Source organism: Pantherophis guttatus, chromosome 3 (assembly GCF_059756535.1).
Source record: "Pantherophis guttatus breed Tessera chromosome 3, ASM5975653v1, whole genome shotgun sequence".
NCBI classification, from domain to species: Eukaryota; Metazoa; Chordata; class Lepidosauria; order Squamata; family Colubridae; genus Pantherophis; species Pantherophis guttatus.
Genome location: NC_142065.1, coordinates 106,028,320 through 106,055,097, shown reverse-complemented (window position 1 = coordinate 106,055,097; position 26,778 = coordinate 106,028,320). Strand labels below are relative to the sequence as shown.

At 37.0% G+C, this 26,778-nt stretch overlaps 2 protein-coding genes across 3 annotated transcripts in view; one reads left to right on the top strand and one right to left on the bottom strand.

The window, feature by feature from the left end:
- Positions 1-9,147, top strand: part of PAPPA2 (pappalysin 2) — a 167,764-nt gene extending 158,617 nt beyond the window's left edge. Inside the window, exon 22 of the mRNA XM_034409739.3 lies at positions 736-9,147. Coding sequence (XP_034265630.2) covers positions 736-810 — 75 coding nt within the window. The 3' untranslated portion in view covers positions 811-9,147. The remainder of the gene's footprint in view (positions 1-735) is intronic.
- Positions 9,148-15,020: 5,873 nt separating this feature from the next.
- ASTN1 (astrotactin 1) overlaps positions 15,021-26,778 on the bottom strand; it is a 220,969-nt gene continuing 209,211 nt past the window's right edge. The window contains exons 19-24 of one of the 2 annotated variants that reach the window (XM_087890143.1): positions 25,975-26,126; positions 24,762-24,897; positions 23,455-23,555; positions 21,400-21,583; positions 19,472-19,774; positions 15,021-15,833 (exon numbers count right to left, since the gene is read on the bottom strand). In XM_087890143.1, coding sequence (XP_087746269.1) covers positions 19,540-19,774; positions 21,400-21,583; positions 23,455-23,555; positions 24,762-24,897; positions 25,975-26,126 — 808 coding nt within the window. In that variant the 3' untranslated portion in view covers positions 15,021-15,833; positions 19,472-19,539. The remainder of the gene's footprint in view (positions 15,834-19,471; positions 19,775-21,399; positions 21,584-23,454; positions 23,556-24,761; positions 24,898-25,974; positions 26,127-26,778) is intronic. The other variant, XM_060690146.2, reaches the window with a different exon arrangement.

The following is a 26,778-nucleotide window of genomic DNA, read 5'->3' as shown; positions in this document are numbered from 1 at the left end:
CTGGTGCGTTTTGTCCAACAAGAAGTGCTTCATGAAGTGTGTTAATAGATTTCATCAGTGCTGGCAGAACGGAAGGTCTGTGCACACTTCATTACATTTAAAAAGCCATCAAATCAAGACAACTCAAAGTGGTGCACAGAATAAAACTCATAATCAAAACATATAGCAAAAAGAGAAATGCCAATGCCCTGAGGAAATATGCAAAAAAGAAAATTTCAACCACTCATCATCAGTCAAACAGGATCACAAATTGGCATGGCTTCTGGCCTGTTTCAAAATCCATATTTTGAAAGCTCTTCTAAAAGAGAGGAAAGTTGAGGGAATTACTTTGCCCTTGCACATGGCATCTGGTGATCACTAAAGCAACTCTTTTGTGATAATGTAATTCTTAAATCCAACTCAACTGTTTCTTAGGTTTGTGTGGAAATTTGGAAAAGAAAGATGCTTTAGTGGATAACAGAGAACTCTCGTGCTTTTTAGCAAATATTATCTGTTAGGTTCTCGAATTGAGCAGAACCTGTAAGCAGCTCAGAATTTCGTTCCTGCCCTTGTTGAATAACGAAATGAAACTATCTTAAGTCAGCGTTGGGATAGGGGGTGGAAACCATTTTGGTTTTATTCTGTTTTGGTTCTGCCAGAACTTTTTATTTTGCTTTTAAGTTCCTGGTCTATATAATATATTGGGCATCATTTTGCCTCTATTCCCTAAACACCACTGTTCTTCCAATTCTTTAGGTTGTTCTGTTTCCCAATGGCTGTGATCAGGACGAGTGCACCTGCCGGGATCCAGCAGCAGAAGAAAATCAGTAGCCCGCTGCAGCAGCCACCAGGACACGTTGTGCTGCCAAGGCTCAAATTGGAGGAAATTACAAAGGCTTGAGGGAAAGCATAAATAGGAGACAGCAAAGGCTGAAGAAAAGGATTCAGGGGAAGTCTGGTCATAAAGGTCCTGCACTTGATGTGTAAGTGCATAAAGGAGAAAGGAAATTTTGAAGAAAGAGGTGGAGAAGAGAGCGAGAAAATGAAACACCCTTACCATATTTGGTCAACTTCTTTTCCATCAGAACTGAAATACAGTATCATCTTGTCAGGTCTGCTGGCAAACTGGATCTGAACCAAGCCTCAAGGCTACCTTCCATGCCGCATCAATGGCTTGCCACCTAAACTGTGTCTTTGCTCTGACGTTTTATTGGTGTGCGCCTCTCTAGAGCTTGATTTAGCAAAGTGGAGAGGGAAATGTGATCTGTCTGCAAATATTTAAACATAATTTTATTACAAATCTATATAATATTTTTACTTGCTGTATAGTAAACTAAATCATGCTGCTGTGAAATACACTACATTAGAAATGTGGGATCATATAATGAACATTCCCAGAAATCCAGCAGAATTCCAATGGGGCCCTTCTAAATATCTAAATGAAGCAGTAATTGCTCCCCCCCCCAAATTATGTCACACTAAACTGCAGAGTTAAAGTCATGTATGAGAATGCTCTGACCGTCATATCTGCCTACACTTGTACCACAAAGAAGCCATTCCTGATTTTTTTACTGGGCATATATAAATACCCATTCCTCTATTTCCTAAGCAGCATTACAAGTAGTAACCTAAAGAAATGAAAGGCATATGATACAAGGGGAAAAAAACACATAAAGCTTAATGTATTTTTAAACTACACCAGTTACTATACTTCTTCATCCATTTCTCTCCTTCCAAATCACTCTGACTTCTTCTGTGTCATACACTGCTCTATTCTGCTGACTTCTTCTGGGATGTTTCTTCTGTCATTCTGAACTCTCACTTCCTTAATAACAAAGAAGGTAGAAGCATCCTATTAAACAAAACATTTGACAAACGTTTATTCCACACAACAGACCAAATACTTGCCATTATCTTTTCATCTATTATCTTTTTTTTAAAAAAAATATTTTTTTTATTTTTTTTCCAACATAAACATAAAATATATCTTTCAAGAGCGAAGTTTCGATCCAGTCATAGATAGGTACAATCACTTAAATTTTAAAAAGCTCCATTCACAATTTCCCATTACATCTTTTAAAATTAAAAATCATAACATAAAATTTTTTTTTAATATAAATTCTAATATCTTAATCAGAACCATTCTATTATATCACCACCAATTTAATTTCCAAAAAAAAGCTTAATTCATTTTTATATCCATTTATAAATTCAATTATATCTGGTTCTTTCCCAAGCTCCCTTCATTACACCTTTTAGCATCAATATCAAAACATAAAGTTTAAAAAATATTCTAATCTCTTAATCTGATTATTTACCTTACAATTTTATCACCACACATCTGTTTCAAGTTGACTATAGCTCTATTTTTTATTTCAATTTATAAGTCAAAATTCTATCCATATTTCTTAATCTCTAAACCCCTTCATCAAATCTTTAAATCTTAGACTTCATTAATTTACCTTTAATTTTACACATTTCATATTACACCAATTTATCTCAAAATCCATATCCTCCTCCATAACTCCTACTATTATTTAGCTGATTTCCAGCATTTTTTATTTTGGCTGATTTACAGCATATTCTCCTCCATACCTCCCACTTTTGTTTGGCTGATTTCCAGCATAATCTCCTCCGAACCTACCACTGTTATTTGGCTGATTTCCAGCATATTTTATTTTTGCTGATTTCCAGCATATTCTCCTCCAAATCTCCATCTTTTGTTCGACTGATATTAGCAGCGTGCTTACCTCCACTCCTGCACCTATTATTTTTGCTGTTTTATTTTAACTGATTCACAGCATATTACATAAGTAACTTTTTCAGCGTATTCTCCCATAATTTTTAACTAAACGTGTATTTCAACAAGTCTCTTCTCACATATTTTCTCCTGGATTGTAAATTTCCCTTAAAGTCATCCCTCTTCATATTTATTCTTTTTTTTTTCTATAAAAACAACATTTTTATCCACCTTAAAATCAATTTCCTCTAATTATTAAGTCTATAGATAACTCTTATTAAAATTCAAAAGTTCATTTAAAGATTTAAAACATTTTTAAAAAATCATATTCTCATTCAATCATTTGTAGTCTTATTTCATGACCAAATTAGTATATGTATATTTATGTAGTAAAGTTTAAAAGGAATGGAAATAAAAAGTAAGAAAGGAAATAGAGAGAGAAGAGAGACAGTAAAGAGAAAGAGAAAAAGAATAACAAAAAGAAAAAGAAAAAAAAGAAAAGGAAAAAAGAGAGAAAGAAAACACATCAATATTCAAACTTTGAATAGGCATTAAACATTATATTTTCATTTTAATCAAACTATGTTGTTTTTCTTATCTTGCAACCCACTATATTCCATTTCTTCTTTTTCCAATCGGTCCAAAACTATTCCTTTTCAATTTTAATGTTATCAAAGTTAAAAATTTTATTAAATTCTTTTCTATTAAATTAAGTTCTTCTGTGACATCTATTCCATATATGGCATCATCATCTCTTCTTTTGTTGCCATGCCCTTTTCTTTTGTTGCTGCGCCTATTAGTTCAATTTTAATTGTTCCAGTTTATTTCTTCTTTCTTTCCATCAGTAAAACCTCCAGTCGACAGATTGGATATCTCCAGAGTCAGACCTCCTTGATTGTTTCCAAAATAATCCAATTTAAATAGCAAGACACATAGTTTCTCTTTCAAGTCGCAAACAATCCACAATTTGCACTTTCACTTTGTCATGGCAATTCTCCATTTTGGCTACTGTATAGTTATCCGCTTGTCTTTTCCCCTTATTTTAAAAAGTTCCTGTTTATTGCCTCTTCCCTCTTTTTCTCTTCAAAGATAATCCATTCCCATTTAGAAAAAAGAAATTTTCAAAGTTTTGTAACTTTCCAAAGAATGATCATTCCAAGTCAGTCAATAATAGCATTAATTCATTTATGGGTCTTTTCCTCCTGTAGGTTGTTTTATTAGGTCTTCTTGCCCGATGGTCTATAGCCGCTAATTAAGGCTAGGGGCTCTCTTGTAGATAACCATAATTTAAGCACTGTTCCACCTGGGTTTGGTCTCACTTACCCAGCTTCCGAACACTTCACTCTTCCTTCTTCCTCCTGCACTAAGCTTCTCTGGTTGGCCCCGGCTTCGAGGCAGCCGCCATGGCTGCCGCTTCCCTGCCGCCGGCTCAGAGGGCTTCCTCCGGCCCCAAGGAACCTGCCCGTTCCTCTCGGCTGTCCAAGGGGTCCCTCTCTTTCCCCCTGTCCCTACAGGACAGGGTAGGTCCGCAGACCTGTTGGCGGCAGCTCGACAGTCAGGGTTTTCGCAGGGCTCATCAGAGCCCCGCTATTTCCCTGACTGGATTGCCACAGCGCCAAACCGGAAGTCCATCTTTTCATCTATTTTCCATTCTTTAGTAAACATTGTAGAGAGATACATAAACTCATTTACTTTGTCTAATTTTAGTAATTAGGTATGAATAACAAACATGCCCTAAACACAGCTTCCTTGACCGTTAATGCATCCATTTTAAAATCTATGCTGTTAATTCTGTCAGCCTACTCACCTAACATTTGCTGCAAAACTTTCAAACATGTTGCCAACCAATACACTTCAAGGATTCCTTATACAGTACAATTATCCATAAATATAGTAAAAGAAGAATGAGTCACCAGCCCGTTTATTCTGACACATACTTTTCTTTCATCACTCCTCTTACCACATTCACCAATCAACTTTCAAATCATCCATGATTTAAATGTATTCACTTTATTAGATACTTTCTCTAAATCAGTGTATAATGTATTTCTTTTTTATGTGTTTCTGTTTCATATTTATGCATTTCTTAATGGCCTGATAAAAGCTGGTTGCTCACTGCTTGCCTAGCATAAAGCTGGATTGCTTATTGTTGTGTCTCCTAGCTTTTCAATTAGAATTCTCCAAAACATTTTCCCAAATACACTTAATAAATCCCACCATAAATGTGTTACTCAGTCTTGCTATTCTTTCCTTGAAGGAAAGTAGTAATAACAACATGCATCCATTTATCAAACTCAGATGCAGCCTTCCCATTAAATGAGCCAGCCATTCTGTAGGCAAACTACACCTGTGTTTTAAGATTTATACCACCTATACTTGCATTTTTTACCCTTTTTCAACTGTGAGTATTTATGATAGCCTTTTTTTTATCATTTTTCTTCTTGGAACACTACTATTTATATTTCAAGATATATGTGATTTCATTAAGAATTTTGATTATAATAATTTCTAATACAAACTAAAAGACAGAAAATGAATAGAAAGAAGTAAAAAGTGCAAAAAAAGAAAAATGTAATAAAGAATATAATAAAGAGAAAAATATATAAAGAAATGTCTTCCAACCTTCATCACAAGTATAAAGAAATGTAATAATTCTTAATCCACTCTGAGGCTATAAACATTTATCTCTTCATCCCATATACCATCTATATCTTATCTATAACCAAATCCATAAAACACCATATTTTCAATCCTCATGTCAACACTAAGTGTATAAAGTGTTACTAGAGGTGTAACCTTGTTCTTGAATCTTATGTTCCTTCCTTTTACTTCAAACAATTCTAATTTTTAGTTTAGTTCTAATATTGTTGGATTTGATTTCTCTTCATTTATTCTTTGTCTGATTGCTAAGAGTTGTTTAAGGTTTTAACAAGCCTGTTTTGTAAGTCAAGTAGGAAAACAAAATCCACTCACTCCAAGTCACTCTCTTGGTTTGTCATTTGTATTTCCCTTTTAAATTTTAAAACCTCAACCAGTGTGTTTTGTAGATCCAGTGAAACATCCTTTTCTAGATCATTCTCTTGACCCGTCAGTTGTAAATCTACTTGAGATGCTATCTCTATTGGGTCATATAAACTTTGTTCTACATCTGTCATTTCTTCAGTAACATATTTTGGACATAATATATCCATGAAAGTAGCCATCATTACTGATATAGTTGATATTGTGGCTACCATTTTCTGATTCCATTATTCAAAAGTCTCCTTCAATATTTTATTATTGTTACAACATGTTGCAACATTTTACAGGCTTGTAAATCTTTCCTCTACCCAAAAACTTTAGTCCCCTCTAGTGTCCAGTTTTTGAAATCATGATATTGTTTATCTTTCTTTTGCCTTCTAATAAAAGAGTCTATTTCTCATTAACTGTGTATTCATTATAATGAATTCCAAAATCTTACTGCAACTGTTTCAATAGTCCAATTTTATCTAGCCCGTTAGCCCATTTATTCCTTTTGTTTTTCTCCATATGCATATTATACAGTATCTTTCATCTGTAATTTTGCAGCAGTCATTATTTTATGTGATTTTTGTTTGCCTTTGTGACTTCTTAATTTCATTTAGCATTCTTCTGCATAATTCCATTAGCAGACTTCCACATACTTTTGTAATTCTTTTCTCTTGGTTCCCATCAGCTTCCACATCTTATTTTAAGTCTTTTTGTGGTTATACTGTTTGAAGAGTAAACTACCTTTCACACAGAACTTGTACTTCCTCTTCTTGCAGGTCAGAAAAGGGAAGGATAAAGGACAGTGTTGTTTACTAACAATCTTTTAGCCAATTTTGTACGTTGATGTAGAAAGATTGTATGTCTTCAGGGAATAATAGCCTGAAGAGATGCAATTCAGGGAAAGTGTTACTGCTTGATTTTGCTCATTGTATATATGGCCTCATCATGGGTATTCAAAGTATGCTTCCACATTTTTTTAATATAAGCCTATAAAGGAAACTTTACATCAACATTCAGAAATTAGAAGTTTAGCTGATCAGACACTGTCTAGCACATTTAGTATTTACTTCGTGATGCAGAATTACAATAGGGTTCTTCTTGTGGTTTTTTTTTTTAAAAAAAGAGGTTTTGAATTATAGTATAAAAATGTCAACCTGGTATAAAATCTATACCAAAATTTATCATGCATCCCTTGAGTCTGACACCTTAATTGCCTCATTTTAGTCTTCATCTGGGAATGATGACATTTGTACGGATAATGGGGTAATTTCATCTCTTTCTGGCCCATCTACAATTTTAAAAGATGTTTGAATGCTAAATTAACCCAAGTATGACACTTTAAAAGCTCACAGGAATACTATTTGGTTAACATGGCTTAATGGGTTCAAGGACCTGAACATACTGAGATGTTCACGATATGGAAAGTTCTATGTGACTTGCAACCATCTATTTGGGTTCACAAGGAATTGCTATGGTTCTACAACAGTTGCCTTCTCCAAGCAAAGTACAGTTGGGAACGCTAGCAGAGAGAGAAAGTGCTTGAAGTTACCTACTTCTGCAGTCAATGATAAATTTCTTAAAATATCAAATTATGTCTTCTCTTATTTGACCCAGAGATTTATAATCTGCATCTCAGTAGAAACAGATGTTTGAAATGTGATTGCACTGTTAGGTAATCTGGAATAAATTCTACTGCCTGGATTTGTGTTCACTAATATGCAATGCATATATGAAGGGGAAATCATTTAAGGGCAGAGAAGCATTGATGTCTAACCCAGAAAAATCCATAGGCCCTCTAGAATTATGCAAGCATGTCACTGTTTGTAGTATGTACACCAGATGTCGGCCACCACAGCACACAATTTTAATTGGGAAAGTTCCAATCACCTCTACAAATCAAACATTTCCTTTTTTAAAAATAAGTTTTTCAGATAAAAAAAATGTAAAGAGGTATATCTTTATTTATTGGTTATGTATGGATGAAGCATATATATTTAGGAACTCATATTATATTGGTACTCTCTCCAGAGGGTGAAATGAGATTGAATGGGATGGTGATTTCCACAGCAGCACAACCCCTTTTATTCACTTTGTGTTTCATTTGAAATGATGTTATGAGAAACAAGATTCCCTTTATCACCAGCACAATGGAGAGAAAGACCTTGTTGGGGGGAGGGAATCCAGAGAAAGGCTTAATCTCCTCTCCCCTATTAATGCTGCTTGCCAGGTCATTCTAGAGCAGTGGGTCTCAACCTTCCTAATGCCGCGACCCTTTAATACAGTTCCTCATGTTGTGGTGACCCCCAACCATAAAATTATTCCTAAAACCATTGAAAATATGTGTTTTCAGATGGTCTTAGGCGACCCCTGTGAAAGGGTCATTCGACCCCCAAAGGGGTCCCGACCCACAGGTTGAGAACCACTGTTCTAGAGCAAGGGTGTCAAACTGATTTCATTGAGGACCATATCAGGGTTGTGTTTGACCTCGGGGGGAGGGCAGGGTGGTTGTGGCCAGGGTGGGCATGGCCAGCTCGACGTCACTCATGTTGTGTGTGACCCAAGTGCTCTCCCAGTGAAAGTGGGCTCTCAAGCTACATTTTAGGCTGCGATGGCCTCTTGCAACCCTCTGCCAGAGAAAACAGAGCTCAGGAGGTCCCAAGCCCCATTTTCACTAGCAGAGGCACAGAGGTCCCTCTTTGTTTCCAGGGTGGCCCCACGGACCAGATTTAAACACCCGGTGGGCCTTGAGTTTGACACCCCTGTTCTAGAGGATGCAGTGGTCATCCAAAGTGTTTTTTTAGGAAACACTGGGGGCTGCTCAGTAAGGAACAAGTGCAAAGTTCATCTTGGCTAAGCATTACTCTAGTTTAACCCATAGTGGTAGAGATACTTTAAGGATTGGTCATAAGAAATTGGTCATTTTCTGGTATTTGGGGCAAGATGTAATCTGTACTCCCAACTGCTGTGTCTTTGACACCTCAGTGACGTCCTATGATACTGCCTGAGTTTCTGAAGTTCAGCTCCAAGCCCTATCAAATGTTACAGATGTCACAGATTGGCTGCCTTTCACCCACTGACTGGATGGTTTTCCTTATTGCTTAAAATAGCATTAAACTAGCTAATTATCTCAAATTAGGTGCTGAAGACTATTCTGTGAATAGAGCATTGAGGACAAAGATTTATTACATTCCTGCACTAGAGCTGATTGAAAATATCAATTGAGGAAAGGTCATTTTAGTGAATTGCTCATTTTTACAGTATGAGAATACGGGATTGCCTTTAGCAACATAGCACATCACGTCCCCTTTTAGAAGGACAGCTTTATTCACAGTGGAGGCTGCTACTATTTTTTGTTTTTGTTTTGTATTTGATGATTATTTTTTATAAAAATCTATAAAATTAAATAATCTACTGATCCATCCGTGTCTTTCTCCATCTTGTTACCTTTGATGTGAAATGAACAGCATTTCTAAGAAAAAAAATCCATATCAGCACGAGTTGTCTAGGACAGTAGTTCGGCAAAAATAATTTATACATATCAATATGTTGTCCCTGAAATTAAATATAACCCTGCTGTGCTAGAGATTTGCCTTTGCTAGTGAAAGAAATAATTCAATGGCTGATTTACACTTCAGTCCTTGGAATTAACATATGGAAGTTCTTGGAAATCTTGGAAGTTCTTGGAAATCCAACATATAAAGTTTCACATGGGCAGAAATTTGTTCCCAAGAGGAACCAAGGAAGAAAAGCCCAAAATAATATTGAAAAGAGAGCTGCCTTAAATAGTTCCCCCCAAAATGAAATGTTCGTTTACTGTACAATGGTCATATTGGTATTGTGCCTCACTGAACACACATATACATACATTATACAGATTATAATACATATATTCTGTTTTCACTTTAATATTTAATAACAAAGAGTTTTGCTGGAAATAGTGCAGTATTAAATGGCTGTCAGAGACTGAGGCCAAATGTTACACTTGCTATCAAGAGGTGTTATTTTTCTTGTTTGGCTCACTGGGGGAACACAGGACTTAGCCAGAATTCTTCTCTAGTCATGTTTTTACAATTGGCCTTGTGAAGTAATTGGACTCTCTTTCTAAAGTGCACACTTACCCTACAATGTACTATACCATTAATTTATAGTGGCTAATTTGCCCTATGTGTTACGTTGTAGCAGCTGGAGATGGTAGGTGCAAATTGCAGCATGGACTTGCACAGCATGCCCTCCCGCCCGCCCCCCCACCAACTTGGAGATCTACCAATGTCTTGGACTACTCTAAAGCCTTAGTAGGACCACACCTAGAATACTGCATCCAGTTTTGGTTACCACACTAAAGAAAGATGTTGAGACTCTAGAAAGTGCAGAGAAGAGCAACAAAGGTGATTAGGGGACTGGAGGCTAGTCTAATGAACAGAAGGACCAGGGGAGACATGATAGCAGTGTTCCAATATTTGAGGCTACAGAGAGGAGGGGTCAAGCTATTTTCCAAAGCACCTGAGGGCCAGACGGAATAATGAATGGAAACTGAACAAGGAGAGATTCAACCTGGAAATAAGGAGAATTTTTCTGACAGTGAAAGCAATCAACCAAAGGAACAGCTTGCCCTCAGAAGTTGTGGGAATTTCATCACTGGAAACTTTCAGGAAGAGACTGGACTGCTATCTGTCAGAAATGGTGTAGGGTTTCCTGCTTGGGTGGGGATTGGACTAGATGACCTACAAAGTCCCTTCCAACTCTGTTAATCTATTAATATCTGTTAATTACAAGATGGAGGAAATTACCTTGTGAATATTACAATTCTGATAAAGTCAGTGCTCTCAGCTATAGCCTAGTGTTGACATTAAAATTGTAGATGGCACCTATATTGTTAGGTGTGTTTAGTCTTAATACTTAATAGCAATTCAGACCTAAAAGACCTGAAATTCCCTTACCCTTACTTATCAGTCGTAATTCAGATGTGTACTTGCGTTCTTGTGTTGGTTGTACATATATAACCAGGCTGCTTGATGACTAGTTATTTCAAGGATCATAGCATATTGAGGTAAACTAATTTATATGTCTGAAAGCATCACATTGCAAACCTATTTATGTCCTATGTAGTCAGATTCACCATTCTAGAGTCTTCACCGAAGCTGTAAGACATCTGTACCCGATTCTCCTAATGGTAATCTGTGCATGAATTTCATGCCCTTGCATTGGGATTTTCCCAATGTTCTAGAGCTTAGATGTTCTTTGATCCTAGCAGTGTTCTCCTCTGTGTAAAGGCATTATCACAGTTTATTGCAATCCCTTTAACCCACCACCACAACAGTTCTCATAGCATTGCCCAGAGGAAAAAAGTAGCTTGAGCAGAGAAGCTGTATGTTCTGAGGGACTGTGCACTGAGCTGTGAAAAATAATATCTAGGAAAGCTTCTTATTACAAGGTGTGTGTCTGGAGAGCTGCTGATAGCCTGCTGAGAATGAAGGTCTGATTGCTTTCTCCTGAGCATGCAGAAATTACAAAATATAAAGCAGTTTGCTTTCAAGGAGGAAGCTCACAGAGTTTGAACTAACAGAAGTTTGGCAGGGGAGTTGAAGGGGAAGTTCTTTAACTATTTCCCCCCTTATAGCAATAGTTGGTATTGGCTAAGATAAAAACCTGTAAAATACAACAAGAATGAAGAGAAGCCTTGTTTGGTGCTATCAAAAGAAAAGGTGAAGATGAATAGAGAAGAATCTGAAATTGTAATGTTTCCTGCCTGAAAACCTGATATATCTTTGCAGCAAATGCTAAATTATAGCAGTTTTTGAAGAAAGTGTTCAAGGATGAAGCAGCAAGTGACCATTGCTGTTGATAAGCTTAAAGGAGGCCCTGGAAGACAGACAAATAGAGGATCAAGCTCAATGCATGACAGTAAGATCCAGAAGTAAGAGATGTAGAAGATACTAGATAACTCATGCCCTGTTGGGTCATTGTTTCAGAGATATTTCCTTACCTAAACCAAGAAATAGAATTGACCATGCATGGTCATAAAACAGTATGAACAGATTAGAGATTACAGATTCTTATTTACAGATTCTGCTGGCTTCTCCTTTTGAGTTTCCTTGTAGGAAGCTGACTGGAAGTATCAGAAACCCTTCCTTCCTTCCTTCCTTCCTTCCTTCCTTCCTTCCTTCCCCCTCCCTCCCTCCCTCCCTGTTATTTTGAATAATTCAATAATCTCACATTGAATTCCATTATTATGGTGTATACCCATTTTCAATTCTACATTGGATCCATGAAGTAAATTTGAATAAATTTGACTTGCTGATTGGGGCCTGGCATTAAATGTCTGATGTAATGATGGTTTTTGCCTTGAATAATCACAGAAGGATTCCATCCATTCCTCAATTGTAAGGATCTTCTGGGCACCCAAAGGATATCATTTGGAAGAGGTCATTTTATTGTCTGATGTTCTTTCTGAACTAATTTGCAACAGGTTCTTCATTGATATATAAATTGAGGTGTTAATTAGGTAGAGGTTGCAAATTGCCTTTCCTGACCTTTCATTCAGCAGAAATGGGCAGTTTCTCCAGGGAATAGGAACACATGACAGTGAGGAGAGACTTTGGCCATGGCACCAACATCAGCAGAAATAATGCATTGTGCATTTTGCCTTGCTCTTTCTCTGTTGAGGCCTTGTTGTTGAAGACAGGTATTGATGAACTCATAAAAATTAGTGTTTGCCACATATTCTTGGGTTGATTTTACCTTTCCTACTCCATTTTTTTGGCTCCTTATTCTGTACCTTTCCTTGTGATTCTGGAGATGTGCAGCCCTTTCAGCCTTCATTCCTCCTCCTTGACACATCCCAATGATTGGTGTCATCTTTTGACATGATGTCCCCGCTTTCCATTATGCTGATATTTTATTTTAATTGAACTATTTTTTTTTACCACAATGTTGTACATTGGTATTCTCACCTCAGAATTCAGACTCCCTGTCAGTTCTACACTGATTTGTAAGAAGCTATCAGAGACAGTTTAAAAATAGGATCAAATGACCTCTTGAGGGCTCGGCCAGGACTGATTTGTCTGAACTATGTTGGCCAAAGGAAGGGCCAATCTACATTCAGAGTTTTGTTGTTTTAACCATTTCATTGCATTCGACCCATTGCATGACTTTATAGGCACGCGTTTTCCATGCTACCCTGCGAAGACAGCTTCTTTCAATTGTTGGATGTTCAACCTTGTCACAGATTTGATGTTATCAAGCCAGTGTGTTATTTTCTTGTCACTTCTTTTTATTCTACTAATTATTACTAGCATTATTACTTCCTCCAATGAATTTACACACATGATGTGGCCAAAGTAAATCAGACATTCAGAGTAGGAAGCAGTTAAAATGAAACAGAATGGGCAAAAGCTAAGGTACAGTGGCTAATGTATTTGACTGATACCAGAAAGATCCAGTTTATATTCCATCTGTAGCCACAAGAAGAGGATGGAGCACTATGCATGTGCTTGAGTTCTTGAACAAAGATGGGATATAAATATACATGTTTGTGTGCCAGAGAAAGAGAACATATGTAAAGCAATAAAAATTCCAAGATTTTTCTTCATACACCTTTGTTGTTTGTTGTTGCTTCTTTAAGAGCCACATTATGAGTCAATTGCTTGTTGCTGAATGGGGAGGGAGTAAGGTATTCAGGGACTGGCTGGGAAACTGTCATGGAATGTTGAAAATGAAGCTCACATGACTGCAGTAGCAATCAGTAGCAATGTTTTGGTGATTTGGTATTAAAAAGCACTGAAATTAAGATTTGTTGAGCAGAACTGTTGACTCAAGTAGTGTTCAATCTCCAAGTATTAAAGGACTCAAAGCAAAACAAAAAAAGCAAGTTTTTGAGACTTATTAATATATGTTTTTCTCTTTCTGTTGATAGATACAAGGATAAATGGTGCTCCAAAGAATAATTATAATAATGCCAACTAGATTTTGAAAATCTCAGAGAGATAGAGAGATATGCTTTATTACAACAAGAGGGCAGCATCAATTTCAGAGAGAAACTCACAGCCCTGGGGCCAGGTGGTGTTCTCATCTGTCCACCCAGTCCATGGAAGAGAACCAGAAAGAAAGACAGGAATAGCACAAATTGAGAAAGTGCTATGCAGATTATATTGATAGAAGAGATTTGGGGTGTTGTTTGAATGATCAGAATGGGGGAATTACTGGAAACAAATCGGTAACACCTCAGGTTAAAGAATGTATTTGACCAAAGCAGGGCAAAATGGATTGGAGGCCAATTTAAACTGGATCTAGTAAGGAATGGAAATGGAAATTCTGAAGGACCTCAGGTAAACACTTGTGTGCTGTAGAAAATGAGATTGTTGCTGAAATGGAGCTTCTTGAACTATTCCAACCCCCCCCCCCCCAAAAAAACCCAGAAAATATATTGGTTCATTAAGAACATAGTCTTCATTGTCTATATAATGATCCTCAGAGTTCAGGAAATAAGATGCATTTGACATCTAAGTACAGAACGGCAAATAAGTATAACAGATGCGATTCCACTGTCTGAAATGTAACAATTTAAGGATATCATTTGTTCAAAAGGAATAGAAGCAAGGGAAAGGGAGAAAATTGCACTATGGCTTAAAACTATCTAATCATGCTCAGAAAACCAAGATTAATTAACTAGGCAATGCTGCAGAAAGCATCACATTAAAGTCACTTTAGGAACAAATAAAAGCAGTGTGGTGGTGCCTCCAATTAAAGAGGCAGTGCAGCTGCTTTCCAAAAAGTATTTCAAGAGGTATATAGTAATTCAAACACTGACAATTGTTACAATTCAGTCTGTGCCAAGCAGGGACTTTTCAGAAATTTTCTGACATTTAGATAAGAAATTTATCTTTTAGAGGACTGAAGAAGATCAGTTATCCTTGATTTGATACTAATCAATAGGGAAGATGTGCAAAGGTGAAATAACAGTAACTTTGGGGGAAAGTGACCATGTAATGCTAAAATTCTTGATTTTGTGGGAAGCCAGAAAAAGTAGATTTCAGTAATGATAGTGTATAGGATACCATTGCAAAATCAGGGTAATATAATTCAGCTCAAAATGTTTTAGAAGTGGAGAATTATTTCAAACTGCTAAGTGCACCTTTGATCCTAATAACTTATCTATATAAAAATGTGAGGATGTATCTCTGCAAGCTCAGATGAGGTTGCAGAGTTTGAAAGCAAAAATAACGATAATTTTTGGAGGGTATGGAGATGACATCAATTGGTATGAAAAATAAACAGACATTGTAATTCCTCAATCTCACAAATTACTAACAGTGCCATTTAATATTCAGTTAGATGTTCAGTTCATCTGAATTTTACAGTGTGTAATAATGATGGTTTTGAAATCTTTTAAAGAATAACAATAACACTGCTGTTTCAAAACACTTCTGCCAACTGCAATCTTTACAGAAGAGTAGCAAAACTTTTGAGTTAGAGTTCAAGCATCAAAAAAGTGAGAATCATACTGAATTTGGGGAAGGCATGAAATCGATCATATTAACTGCACAACAAGTAAAAGATAACTAGGCTAATACACAGTATAAAATCTTGAAAGGATAATAGGAAAAGTTCAATTTGATTCCATTCTTTCATCCTAAAATAATAAAAATATAGCAAAATGAAGGGCTTTTAAAACCGGCTCAATAACAAAACAATCCTATGAACGTCTACATTTGTAGGTCAGTATCCTAAATGTCCTCTTTTATTTCACAACACAGTAAATATAAGTACATTAATAGTTGGAACAAAATCTTCTTGTCCAAAAGTTTCAAGAATCAGGAAGATTCCCGAAATCCTCTTAGATACTCAATGAGTTTAGGTAGCTTTTGCTTTCTTCTTTTATATATGGTCCATGGCCCAAGTTAAAGGATATGATTTCAATGAATAGTACCATATCAAGGCTGGTAAACCTCACATCTGTCAATTGGAAAAATATAGTTTGAGATAGCAGTTGTCCTTTCTTAGTCCTTTTTCCTCAGGCAGAGAGAAGGCAAAGTTAGATCAAGGATCCCTTGTTCATAGGATGATTGAGCATAATTGTTTGACTTGGAGCAATCTGAAGCAAGCGGCACTATTAAAAAACAAAAATAAAACTATCACCCAGGGTACAATGAAGCAAAACTGTGAAAGAACATGACTGAATTTTTGTTTCTTATTAAATAAAATGCAGATTTTTAAAAGGATATTCTGATTTCAATGTTGTTATGCATTACAAATCTAATGGTGCCTGCAATTAGTGAATGTGTTTTTGCGTCTAGGTGTGCAAAGTATGTGTAAAAATAAGGGTAATATTCCACTAATTCAAACATGAAACCTGCATGTAGAAAAGAAGAATTCTGTAGCAAGGAAACCCTAATAGCAATAGCAATAGCACTTAGACTTATATACTGCTTTTACAGCCCTCTCTAAGCGGTTTACAGAGTCAGCATATTGCCCCCAACAATCTGGGTCCTCATTTTACCCACCTCGGAAGGATGGAAGGCTGAGTCAACCTTGAGCCGGTGAGATTTGAACTGCTGAACTGCAACTAGCAGTCAACTGCACCACCTCGGCTCTCTTACACTGAGATATGAGACAAATTAAAGGAAACTGTTGTTCAATATAACCAAATGGCTGTAGCATTTTGGGAGCCAGGATTTGGAAGGTAAATGGAAAAAAAACCACTGGCAAAAAGAACGGTACAAGGCATTGGAAGGAGAGAGAGGCTCTTCTATTTCAAGCAGTTCCACATGTGCTTGTATCAAAAATTTGGGTTACCATGTTTAGTGGCTTATTTGCTTGTTTGCTTTCCCAACTCAGTGCTCTCCAGATGCATTGGCCTATACATCTTCCTGACATTGGTGGAATTAAGCAAAAAGCATCTGCACCATCTAAAAACACCCACCCCTTTCTCCCTCTACAATCATCAGAAAGTGGTAGTCATCAGAAATGTAGCACTTTTAAACATGTTTCATTGACTAAGGCTTTTTTAAGGGCGTAAACATCTTTAGTTGAAAATATTCAACAGAAATAAGCAATTGGTTGTCATATTTCAGAGCATTCAGCTGGAAACCCATTACCAATATTTTTGGCATATAAAAAGTGAATACCTTAAGGGCTAAAATTCTGTTTCCATTCCCCTTTGCTTATTGTTGAGCTAATAGGAGAATGTAATACAAAGAGCGCGTCTACCATCTTTGTTAGACCACAGGCAATATATGTTCCATTTGCATTCAGAATGGCAGTCACAAACAAATAAGGGATTTCCCTCTGACAATTTTTAGTGATTAGTCTCTCAGCATTACTTTCCATAAGAAGAAAACAACATTTCCTCCTAAGCATGGATGTTGCTACCTCACTAATTCTATGTTCAGAGCCAAATTAGATAAGGTGAGCTGTGCATGCTTGAAACTGGTCATGAAGCATACTTAAGTCTGGTGCAAGCACAGCATCTATTTACTATTCATTAAATCATCCTGGTATTTTTAGACCTCTGCATGGGCTTGAAAAAGAAATCCCATATTTTAAGGAGTCTACTTTTAGAATTCTTCATGATTGGATAGTTTTTAATGAAGAAGAACTGTGGGAAGTCACAACCACGAATGGGTGCACAGCAAGGCAGTAAGGAAGTGGTCCTCAATTTCAGCAACTTTTAAGATATTAAATATGCTGGGTATTCTGGGAGTTGAAGTCCCATCTTAAAGTTCCTGAGTTTGAGGAACACTGCAAGAGGGAATAATAAATGCAGCCTTTTTTTCTGCTAAAACATTGCTTCTAACTCCAGAGTCCTTTAATAAACTAATAATTTAACAAGGAAGATTTTAAAAATGCACATTTTTTCAGACCATGTTCTGCAATATAGTCTAAGATAGACTCTACATTTTAGAAGTATATTCAGATATTTGTAATCTGAAAGTATCCTTAGGATAGGCAAATATTGATGGGCAGAACATATATGTACATAATTACCAAGTTTCCAAATATTTTGAAAGAAGCTTTAGATTGTGATGGAATGAGAGGAAGCCAAAGCCTTTTCCAATAGAGTTGGAATAGAGCCAACTGTTTGAGGTTCCCTCATTCCTATTGGAGTATGTTGCCTTTCTCAGGAGTTGAAAGCTTCCGTAATTACAGCTCTCACCTTTGGGGGAGGGGGGGTTCTTTTGTTACCATTGGCAAATAAAAAATTGCTGAGCTGAGTTTATTCATGGCTCATCTTATGATTCTAGCTATGTTCCTGAAGATCATTTTTACCTGGTGCAGATAAAGGTTTCTCTAGCTCAATTTCCCTGAGAAGTTCTTGGCTCAGAATATTTGCAGAGTATGTACAAGGCAACAAGAAACCCCAGAAATGGACAGGTAGGTTTCTAGAATAACTGGACATTAATCTTACTGGACACTGCCTGGCTCTAAGATTTCCTGTTATCATCTCCTTTGTGGGCATGTTCAACAAGGACCAACTGTTTGGATGGCAGAGACACCTGGTTTAAATGACTCTTGAAGAGGTGAAAGAAAGACTTGGCTGTAGCAGCCAAACATAGGTGAAGCTCTTCAGCAAATCACAGACCCCCACTGCCAACTGCTTTCTGGCTCAGCAGCAGCAGCTGCAAGGAAGTTCACCACATATTCATACATTTGTAAATTATAAATCTAATTATATATCCTGGTAACAAAATGCCGAGTGTACAGAAACTGACCGAAACAGCATAATACAGATGGCAAAGCCTTGTTCCAAATGTAGCAAACCTATTAGATCAATTGCTTCTTAATTTCTACCTCTACAACCATGGATGCACTTTTCTTCCCACTTACGTTATTGCACTAATTGCAATCAAGTCTTAATAACTGCTGGTGCAGGCTGGATGGCTGTGGGTTAAGATACTCTAAATTTTATTTTAAATTTACATCTTATTTTGCTCCCAATATAAATGATTGGTTCCCCTATCAAACAACTTCAACTTCTGTACTTTCTTTTATTTGGATTTCCTAATGACAAAATTGAGTTTTGATGCTATGATTTTAGTATTTGTTTCATCGGAAGCATTGGAAGCTATGGAAGCTCCTAAACTATGTTGTGGTCTCGGCCGTTTGGCATCTTTGAAATCTTTCATGAAACTGTAACGTGTCTCAGTGATGCATATCCAAATGGGAATTGCAAGAAGAAATGCTCTGACTACCCTAGGAAGAAATTCAAAAGTGAAATAACAAAGGAACGGCTGCTATAAAAGGAAATGAGGCAGACATCACATAAAGGAACTTTTCTATGGAAGATATTTAGTTAATTCATTCTATGTATTTTATCCTTTCCTTTAAACATGCTTGCATTCTTCTTCCTGTTGCTGATTGTTTAGAATTTTGTTAGCTTTGGTTATTCTGTTTTATTTCATGTGCATCTGTGTATGTCCTTGTATCAGTGGCGTTACTTGTGTAGAGTAGAACAGGTTGCTGTTCTAGGAGTGTTTTTTGTGGTGGATCACACACATGCAGTAATACCTCCCCACACAAGACTAAGGAATATCTTGGTAAAATAAGCAGAGCAATTCCCTCATTCCAAAGATAACATCTCCCATAACCACACTAGGTATCACATCACTTGCAAAGATAGGAAAGCTTTGTACCATGTGAAATCAACTAAGTCAACAGAAATAAACATTCTCTCTCTCTCTCTGTAAGCAGCGCTATCATTAGATATCTATCTGGTGTGTTGAATATCCATGTAAAAACCTCAACAACCTGCTCCTATAAACTCCCCGTCTTCCCAATTCTGAGGAAGTTCTTTTGATGTCTTTCCGCGAGCCTGCTCAGTTGTCTTTGTCTCCATAGTCATTGTAAAGAACATTCAGCATCTGCTCCTCACATGTTTTCTTCAGGTCACGACTCAGCTCCAGCCAATTGAATCCATATGGCTTGATCTCACTGTAGCGGCAGGCAAGGAATTTGAGCGTTGTGCGCTGAAGACTGATTTTGGGCTCTTGTAAAAGGCTGTGGCACCAGCCACTTAGATCCCCAAGCTGGGAAAGGATAAGACCAGCTTTTCTGCAGAAAGAAACAATGCAAGGGTAGTGGGTTTGGATATGGCATATCGGACAGCAATACATTGTAATGAGAATCATGAACGTGAAACACTGAGGCATCCCAAAACTTCTTTCTTGAACTCTGGCTCTTCATCAATACTTATGCAGAAGCTGCACTGGACTACACAAATCCAAACAGCTGCTAGAAGGCAGGCAAGAGAGACAGATGAGTCTGGCACTTTGCATCCAACTAGTGATTGATAGTGAGACCATACATTGGCAAAAAAGGCAGAGCACCCAGGAAGTAAAGTACTGCCCTGAAATACATTTTGTGGGATAACTAAGGGCAGCTTTTCCTGTACTTGATGATATTGGTCAGGAAAGGAATTTTTGATGAGAAGATAGCCAACCAATTTTATGGGGTTGCAGGCTAGAGCTGTAAGAAGAGTGGCATAGCATAGCACGTTTCAGAGAAACATTCAGGGGCAGCATGATTTACGCCAATATAGTTCCTCCTAATTCTGGAGAAAGCATAACAAATTGGCTATGTGCATGACCCGTATATGTAGAGCTCTTTGCTCCATTTGAATTTAAAATAAGGGTGGAGATCAATTTCCATCTGAAAACAAAATCTAATTTATCCTAGATTGTTGGAAGAGTAACAGACAGGGAAATTCCATAACAATCACCTTTATTTTGCAAAGAATGAGGAGAAGAGATATACAATTTCAGATCCTTATCTGCTCACTAAGTTTGACCCTGAAAGAATTTAATTCTGTTTGAGGGTTTCATTTTCTGCAACATAAACACCGAGTTCTTTTGTGTCACAACAATTCAATTAACTGAAGCAATACAAAAACCTGTGAACATGCTTGATCAAAGGCAAAAGTATAATGGGTACTCTCTTATGAACATGATTTCCTCTTGCAGCAATTTGGGGTGGAAGGGAATGTTTGTCTCGAGCTGGAGGAGAAAAACACTAGTATGAAAGAGAAAAATGTAAAAAGTGGAGCAATGATCCACCCTCCTGGTTAAGCAAGAATTTGCAAATAATAGATCTTGACAATCACATAGCCTATCACCTGCCTAGAAGTAGAGGCTCCATCACCTGATTTCTAAGTTTTATTATGATCCTTTAGAGACTGTGAGAGCTGGAAAACAATTCCTTTTGAATGGTCCTAGTTGCTCAGCATGTCATGATCATTTGACTCATGGTTAGGCAAGCTGAGATCATAGGGCTGCTGGTGACCATACCCCTGCAGCATCTTGGCAGTGTTATGGAAATGGTCTCCTCATTCCTGTAATGCTCTGAGTGAGCCAAGTCTCATTAGAATGGCACATGAGGTCAACATAAATCTGAATGCATCGACTTTGACAATAATGTAACTACTTGTTCAAGACTTTTAACTAATTTAAATCTCTTGCCTCCTCTTAATTTATTTTTATTTTTTTAAGTTTTATATACAGTATATTGTTTTATATATCAATATTTAATTGTACACCACTCAAAACCCTCTTTGAGGGAGATGGGTATTACAGAAATGTGAAAAACAAACGAATAAGTAAGATTACAATAGCAATTTCAGAAATATGAGAAAGGAAAGGCAGGGAAGGGGAGGGGAGGGGAGGGAGGGAGGAGCATCTTACCGAGGTCCCAGTTCATCCTCACAGCGCCAAGTAAACTCCCCAAAGCTTTCATAGTGCTGATTGTAGTGATAGAGGACCCGATGAAGACTTGGGGAGCCCAAATCCAGCAAGGTATTATAAGCTGTTTGTTGCTCTTTTCCACTAGTGTAGCCATTAAAGAGGTTGTAGATCTTATCAGCTATTTCTGGATTGGGGGAAAAAGAATGGATAAAATATGGCTGTATAAGGCTTCTGTACATGGTTCTGGTTAATAAATGATAAGCTTTCTCTAACACCTTTGAATGAGGCTAGGTGAGGCAGTCACTTTGTCTATTCATGCAAGGTGAAGAGCGAACCTTCACCTTGATTAGTTACATTTGGTTTATTATCTGCATTACAACCCAATTTAATAACTTAATGAAGCAATATAAATAGCGGTAAGCTGAACTTTCAGACTTCTCTCAGCCAAACTAGGAAAAATAATTTTTTTCAGAGCCTAAATGCAATTGATGCATAATCAGTTTTCAGCCTACAGCTCTCAAGGCATCTGCTTCCTTAAAACATTTTGGGCCCTAATACTGTATATCCAATTGCTGATCCTAAGGTTCAGAGAGGTTGCACTGAGATAAAATTAAGAGATCACAGATTCACAGAATTAGAAAAAAGTGACAGGCTGAGGCTAAATTGTCACTGAGAAGGCAAATACAGGTCTGACCAACAGCACATCAACATGCAGAACTCTACAAGAAAATAACTCATAATTGGAAAAGAACAACAAAGAAAATCTCAGATGTCATGGCTTCACCATGTTCATGTCATGGATCATATGATCTTTTACATTACAGACAAAAGTGTGAAAGGGATCATGTGTCTTCCATGGAGTTCTTTCCAGCACTTTCAAGTGTCCAAACCCCAGCACCCTGTTATTAACACAGCTGCCTGCAATTTACTGCTGGTTCGAATCTCTCCAAGGCTCAAGGTTGACTCAGCCTTCCATCCTTTCTAAGGTAGGTAAATTGAGGACCCAGTTGTGGGGGCAATAAGCTGACTTTGTATAAATATACAAAAGAATGAAGGCTATTGCTTAGTGCATTGTAAGCGGCCCTGAGTCTCCGGAGAAGGGCGGCATATAAATCAAATTAAAAAAAAAAAAAGTAAGTTGTTCTGCTTAGCGTCTCTTCTGGGCAAATTGGTAAAAATGATAAAAGGAAAAACAACTAAAGCAAGCCTTGCTGAAGAAAACTAAGTGGATTCTGCAAAGGTAAATCTTGCCTCTGGAGTAAATATAGCAGTTAATGAGATAAGAGGACCTGTCATTTTCTGGATTGCTAACTAGTTAAAAAAAGAGAAAGCAAAAAGTAGAAATAAATGGGAAATTCTCAGTGGAGGAAAGTAACTAAGGAGGTCTTCAAAGATCAATGCAGGGATTTGTGTTTTTTCAACTGATCAAGTTTGTGGATGATACCAACTGCAGAGCTTGGATACGCCTTGCCCTGCTCTGCCCTGCCCCTCCCCTTTGTCTTCCTTCCTCTCCTTTCCTTCTTTTTGCAAATTCCACACCAGCTGATTCAGCTGCTCATAGAATATGCTTACAATTTCTACTTCATTAATTCACAATATTAAAAACACTTGATATCAATTAATATAAACATATTCATTTCTTCTAGTCTTCTTTTAGAGCTGAAAATAAATGGGTATTCCTGCATAAATAATAAGGAAATATTAAAGCCAAAATTCCCAAAGGAATGAAATTTCTTCCTATTCAAAGAATTCAGTGTGTTCATAATTTTGTTATGTATGTAAAAGCATTTGGCTCTATTGCCTTGGGAAATGATCAAATTTACTATATGTCACTGGATACAAAAAAGCAAACATTTTCACAGATTTTTTTTAAAAATAATTACATAAGATTCAATATACCTCTAATATTCGTGGGTGGAAGAATAAGCTTGTCACCCGAAGAACAATTTTGTTTAAAATAAGCCATTATTCTTCTAAGTGAAAGCTTTTTTGTTTTTGCTTTTGTGTTTCCTATTGATGGAAAGTTGTGCCTTACTTACAAACTCATAAAGTTACCTTGGGCCTTGATATCATCCACGACTGGACAAGGAGTCTTCACTGTCACATCACTTGACCTTGAGCGTCTCCCGGTGTTATCCACACCCCAAAGTGTGAACCTGGAAATAGAATGGATAACATAACCAGATGTATCTTATAAAGAACCAACTGGATTATCACCTAGTATAATGACCTTGGGAATTTGGGAATGACCTTGGGGAAGGAGTAGGGGGAAAGAAGCTGCCTAGGAAACGATCAGAAAAGAGAGGCAAGAGTCCCCAGTGGCTTAACGATCAGAGGAAAAAAAAAACATACAACGGACCTAACCTAATGGACCAAGCAGTTAAAAGTGGCAGCAGGAACTTTCAGATGTGCTGTTAGCCTTACAATAAAGTAGATTTAGCTCATCTACTCATCTTTCTAGTCTGGTTTACCTAGGAAGCTGACCCCTAGATTCACTTAGAATTAATGCATTTATTTTATTGTATGGTATTTCCACAAATATTCCTCAATATATGCAGTGTCAAGGTATTTTGCTTCCTTCTGTTTTAGTCAAATTTAAGTGTTCTTCTCCTTTAATGGTATCTTTAATTTCAAAATCTTATTTCAAATTCATCTGGAAAATTATCCATTAGTAACTTTCCAGAATCAATGTTATAGTACCTCTTGCTGTTTATTCCACTTATATTTAAAATTCCTTTCATTATGGATTGAAGGAAACTGGGGCTGTCCAAACCTTGTTGATCCAAAGATTCCTCATAACTGAAAAGCAGTTAGCAAGGAATTTCCAAAAGTGATTAGAAAAGGAAGCAGGCGAACTCATTGTCCTTAAAGGTGCTGCCAACAGTCTGAGCAAAGATGACCCTCCTTCAACTCCCAGAACTTTAAACCCATGAGAGACCATGATCTTGCAGTCTCCTCATGAGGAACAACTGTCTGGAGCATTTGTGGGCAATCTCAAATCTCTCTTGTTTAGAGAGGAATTACAAAGAGATGGGCTAGTTCTTTATTTCACTGCAGTCATTGCTAAAAGCAGAGCCATCTCCAGTTTGCTCTTTCTTTCCTGGAAGTTATAAGATAGAAAATCTATAAAAGTTCCATTGCTCAATCTTAAGACTTTAAAACATCTTGCCAACAAAATAAGCAAAGATTCAAAATAAATCTGATGAAGTGTTCATCAAATGTATTGCTCCTGCTCAAAATAAATCTGATGAAGACTGTCCCCCACCACTATCCCCACAAAGTTTATAAGGTATGTGGAGGCTATTATTTTATCAGCTCAAAGAGGGCAAAAAAAATAATCTATTATTGTCATTGTAACTTACATGTACATAGTGTCAGATTCCAGACAACGAATTATCAAGGAAATGGTTGTAGATAACTTGTCAGGCACCTGGGCTGGCATCGCACAAGGCGATTTCGCTCCAGAGATTATGTCATCCACAAAACTCAGCACCGTCTCTAGGGAAATAGGCAAGCCAGCCATTATGTGATAAAACTGGTAGGAAAATGAGCAGGGAACAAAGGAAGTGGGAAAAGTAAAGCCAGTTTTAATCTACAGTAGCCCAAAATCAAAATGTGTCAGACAGCCCTTTTTTTGACTAACAATTTATATTAAAAGACCTAAGCCTTTGCAATATACATAGAAATGAGCTACAGGTAATAAAAGCTTATGCCTTTCAATGAAATGTATTAGTCACAAAAATGCTACCAGATTCCTCAGATTTTGAGAAAAAGGAAGTGTGACCATGAGTTGATAGGCAAATAGTGCTTGATACTTATTACACAGTACTTATTAATTAATTAAACTATTTCATTTTTTTCTGCCCCATTTAATGATAATCAGGATGACATTTCTCCTATGATCCTACATTCTTTCTTATTATCTTGCAAAAAAAAATTGCTTAACAAGTTTCTTGGCTTTTCTCTTCTCTGTAAACATGCCTCCTCTAAGTTTAGATCATGACAACTTCAGCCCAGTTCCATTCTCACAGTTCATAGGGCAATTAATTCCCAAAAATGGGACGTCACAACCATGAGGATACTAACTCAGAGGTCAGAACAGATCCAACCAGTATTATCTGCAAAATAGAATCCAAACTGGGAAATTTGGGATATACTGAACATTTCTTCATTATTTCCTCGGTATCAGTAAGTAAAGGGGTGCATTCATTTGGATTAGTCTGCTGGGCTAATCCTGAATAATTACAACTTTATTGTAATGTTATATTTTGCTACTGAAATTATATACAGAGATATGAGAAAAGAGTCTGCATTTTCCATAATTTGCATTTAGCTCTCCACTAAGCAGTAAGGTTTAAAATGTGATGGATGTTTGAAGAAAGAAAGGGAAACGGAAAGAAAACAAAAAAGCCCTCAGAGCTTGAGTACGCCAGTAGTTTATTTTCTTCATATTATATCTTAAGGCCAATCTAACGCTAAGGGGACAGAATTTGATTTTAATTAAATGTTTTAATTGGAAGTGTTCTAGATACAATTTGGTAAACAATTTCTCTTCAAAGGATCAGCTGTACTCACCAGTTTCCACCTTTGAATGGTCCAAGCGGTCAGTGATCTTCTCCTGGCGGATGAGGTAATCAACAATCTGCACTCCAATTGGTGGCTCCGAGTGCTCCCATTCCAGCACCACCAGAGAACTGCTAGGCTCATGAACTGTGGATAACCTTAGCCTGCAGGGAGAAGAGTGCAAAGCAGAGGTCAGGGGAAGAGCTTTACGTGAGAAAATTAGATTTATTTTGGGACAAGTCATGTGTATACAGGAGGAAGGGACTCTATTTAACCAGAATAAAACCACCCTGCTAATAGTTAATCTAGAAAGGAATGCAAAGTGGTTTTTAAACTGAACATGGGTAAAGGCTGAGAAAAGCATATTACATGGTGCAAACTGACATTATTTAATTTAATTTAATTTAATTAATTCAATTAATTTAATTTATATGCCGCCCCTCTCTGAAGACTCAGGGCGGCTAAGCATCGCAAGCAATGGCAGAATATTAAAATGCATTTGGAACATTTCTGGTAAGAGTCATGTGTAATAGCTTGTTTCAGTGTGTTGAGACAGTTCCTTGGGTAAATTGATTAATTTTAGCTGACTTCAACTGATTGTAGATAGATTAACCCACAATCAATTTCATGGAGCTTTGATGCACAAATGGAAATTTGAAACATCTTATAATGTCATCTGAAACCAAAAGATCTTTTCCATTGTTGAATTTTATGCTTTTTTATAATAGCAGTAATTTATCAGTACTGTGTAGATAATATTCAACTTCAGCTTGAACCACCAGAAAATCAGTTTTTCAACATAGACCTTGTCTTTGG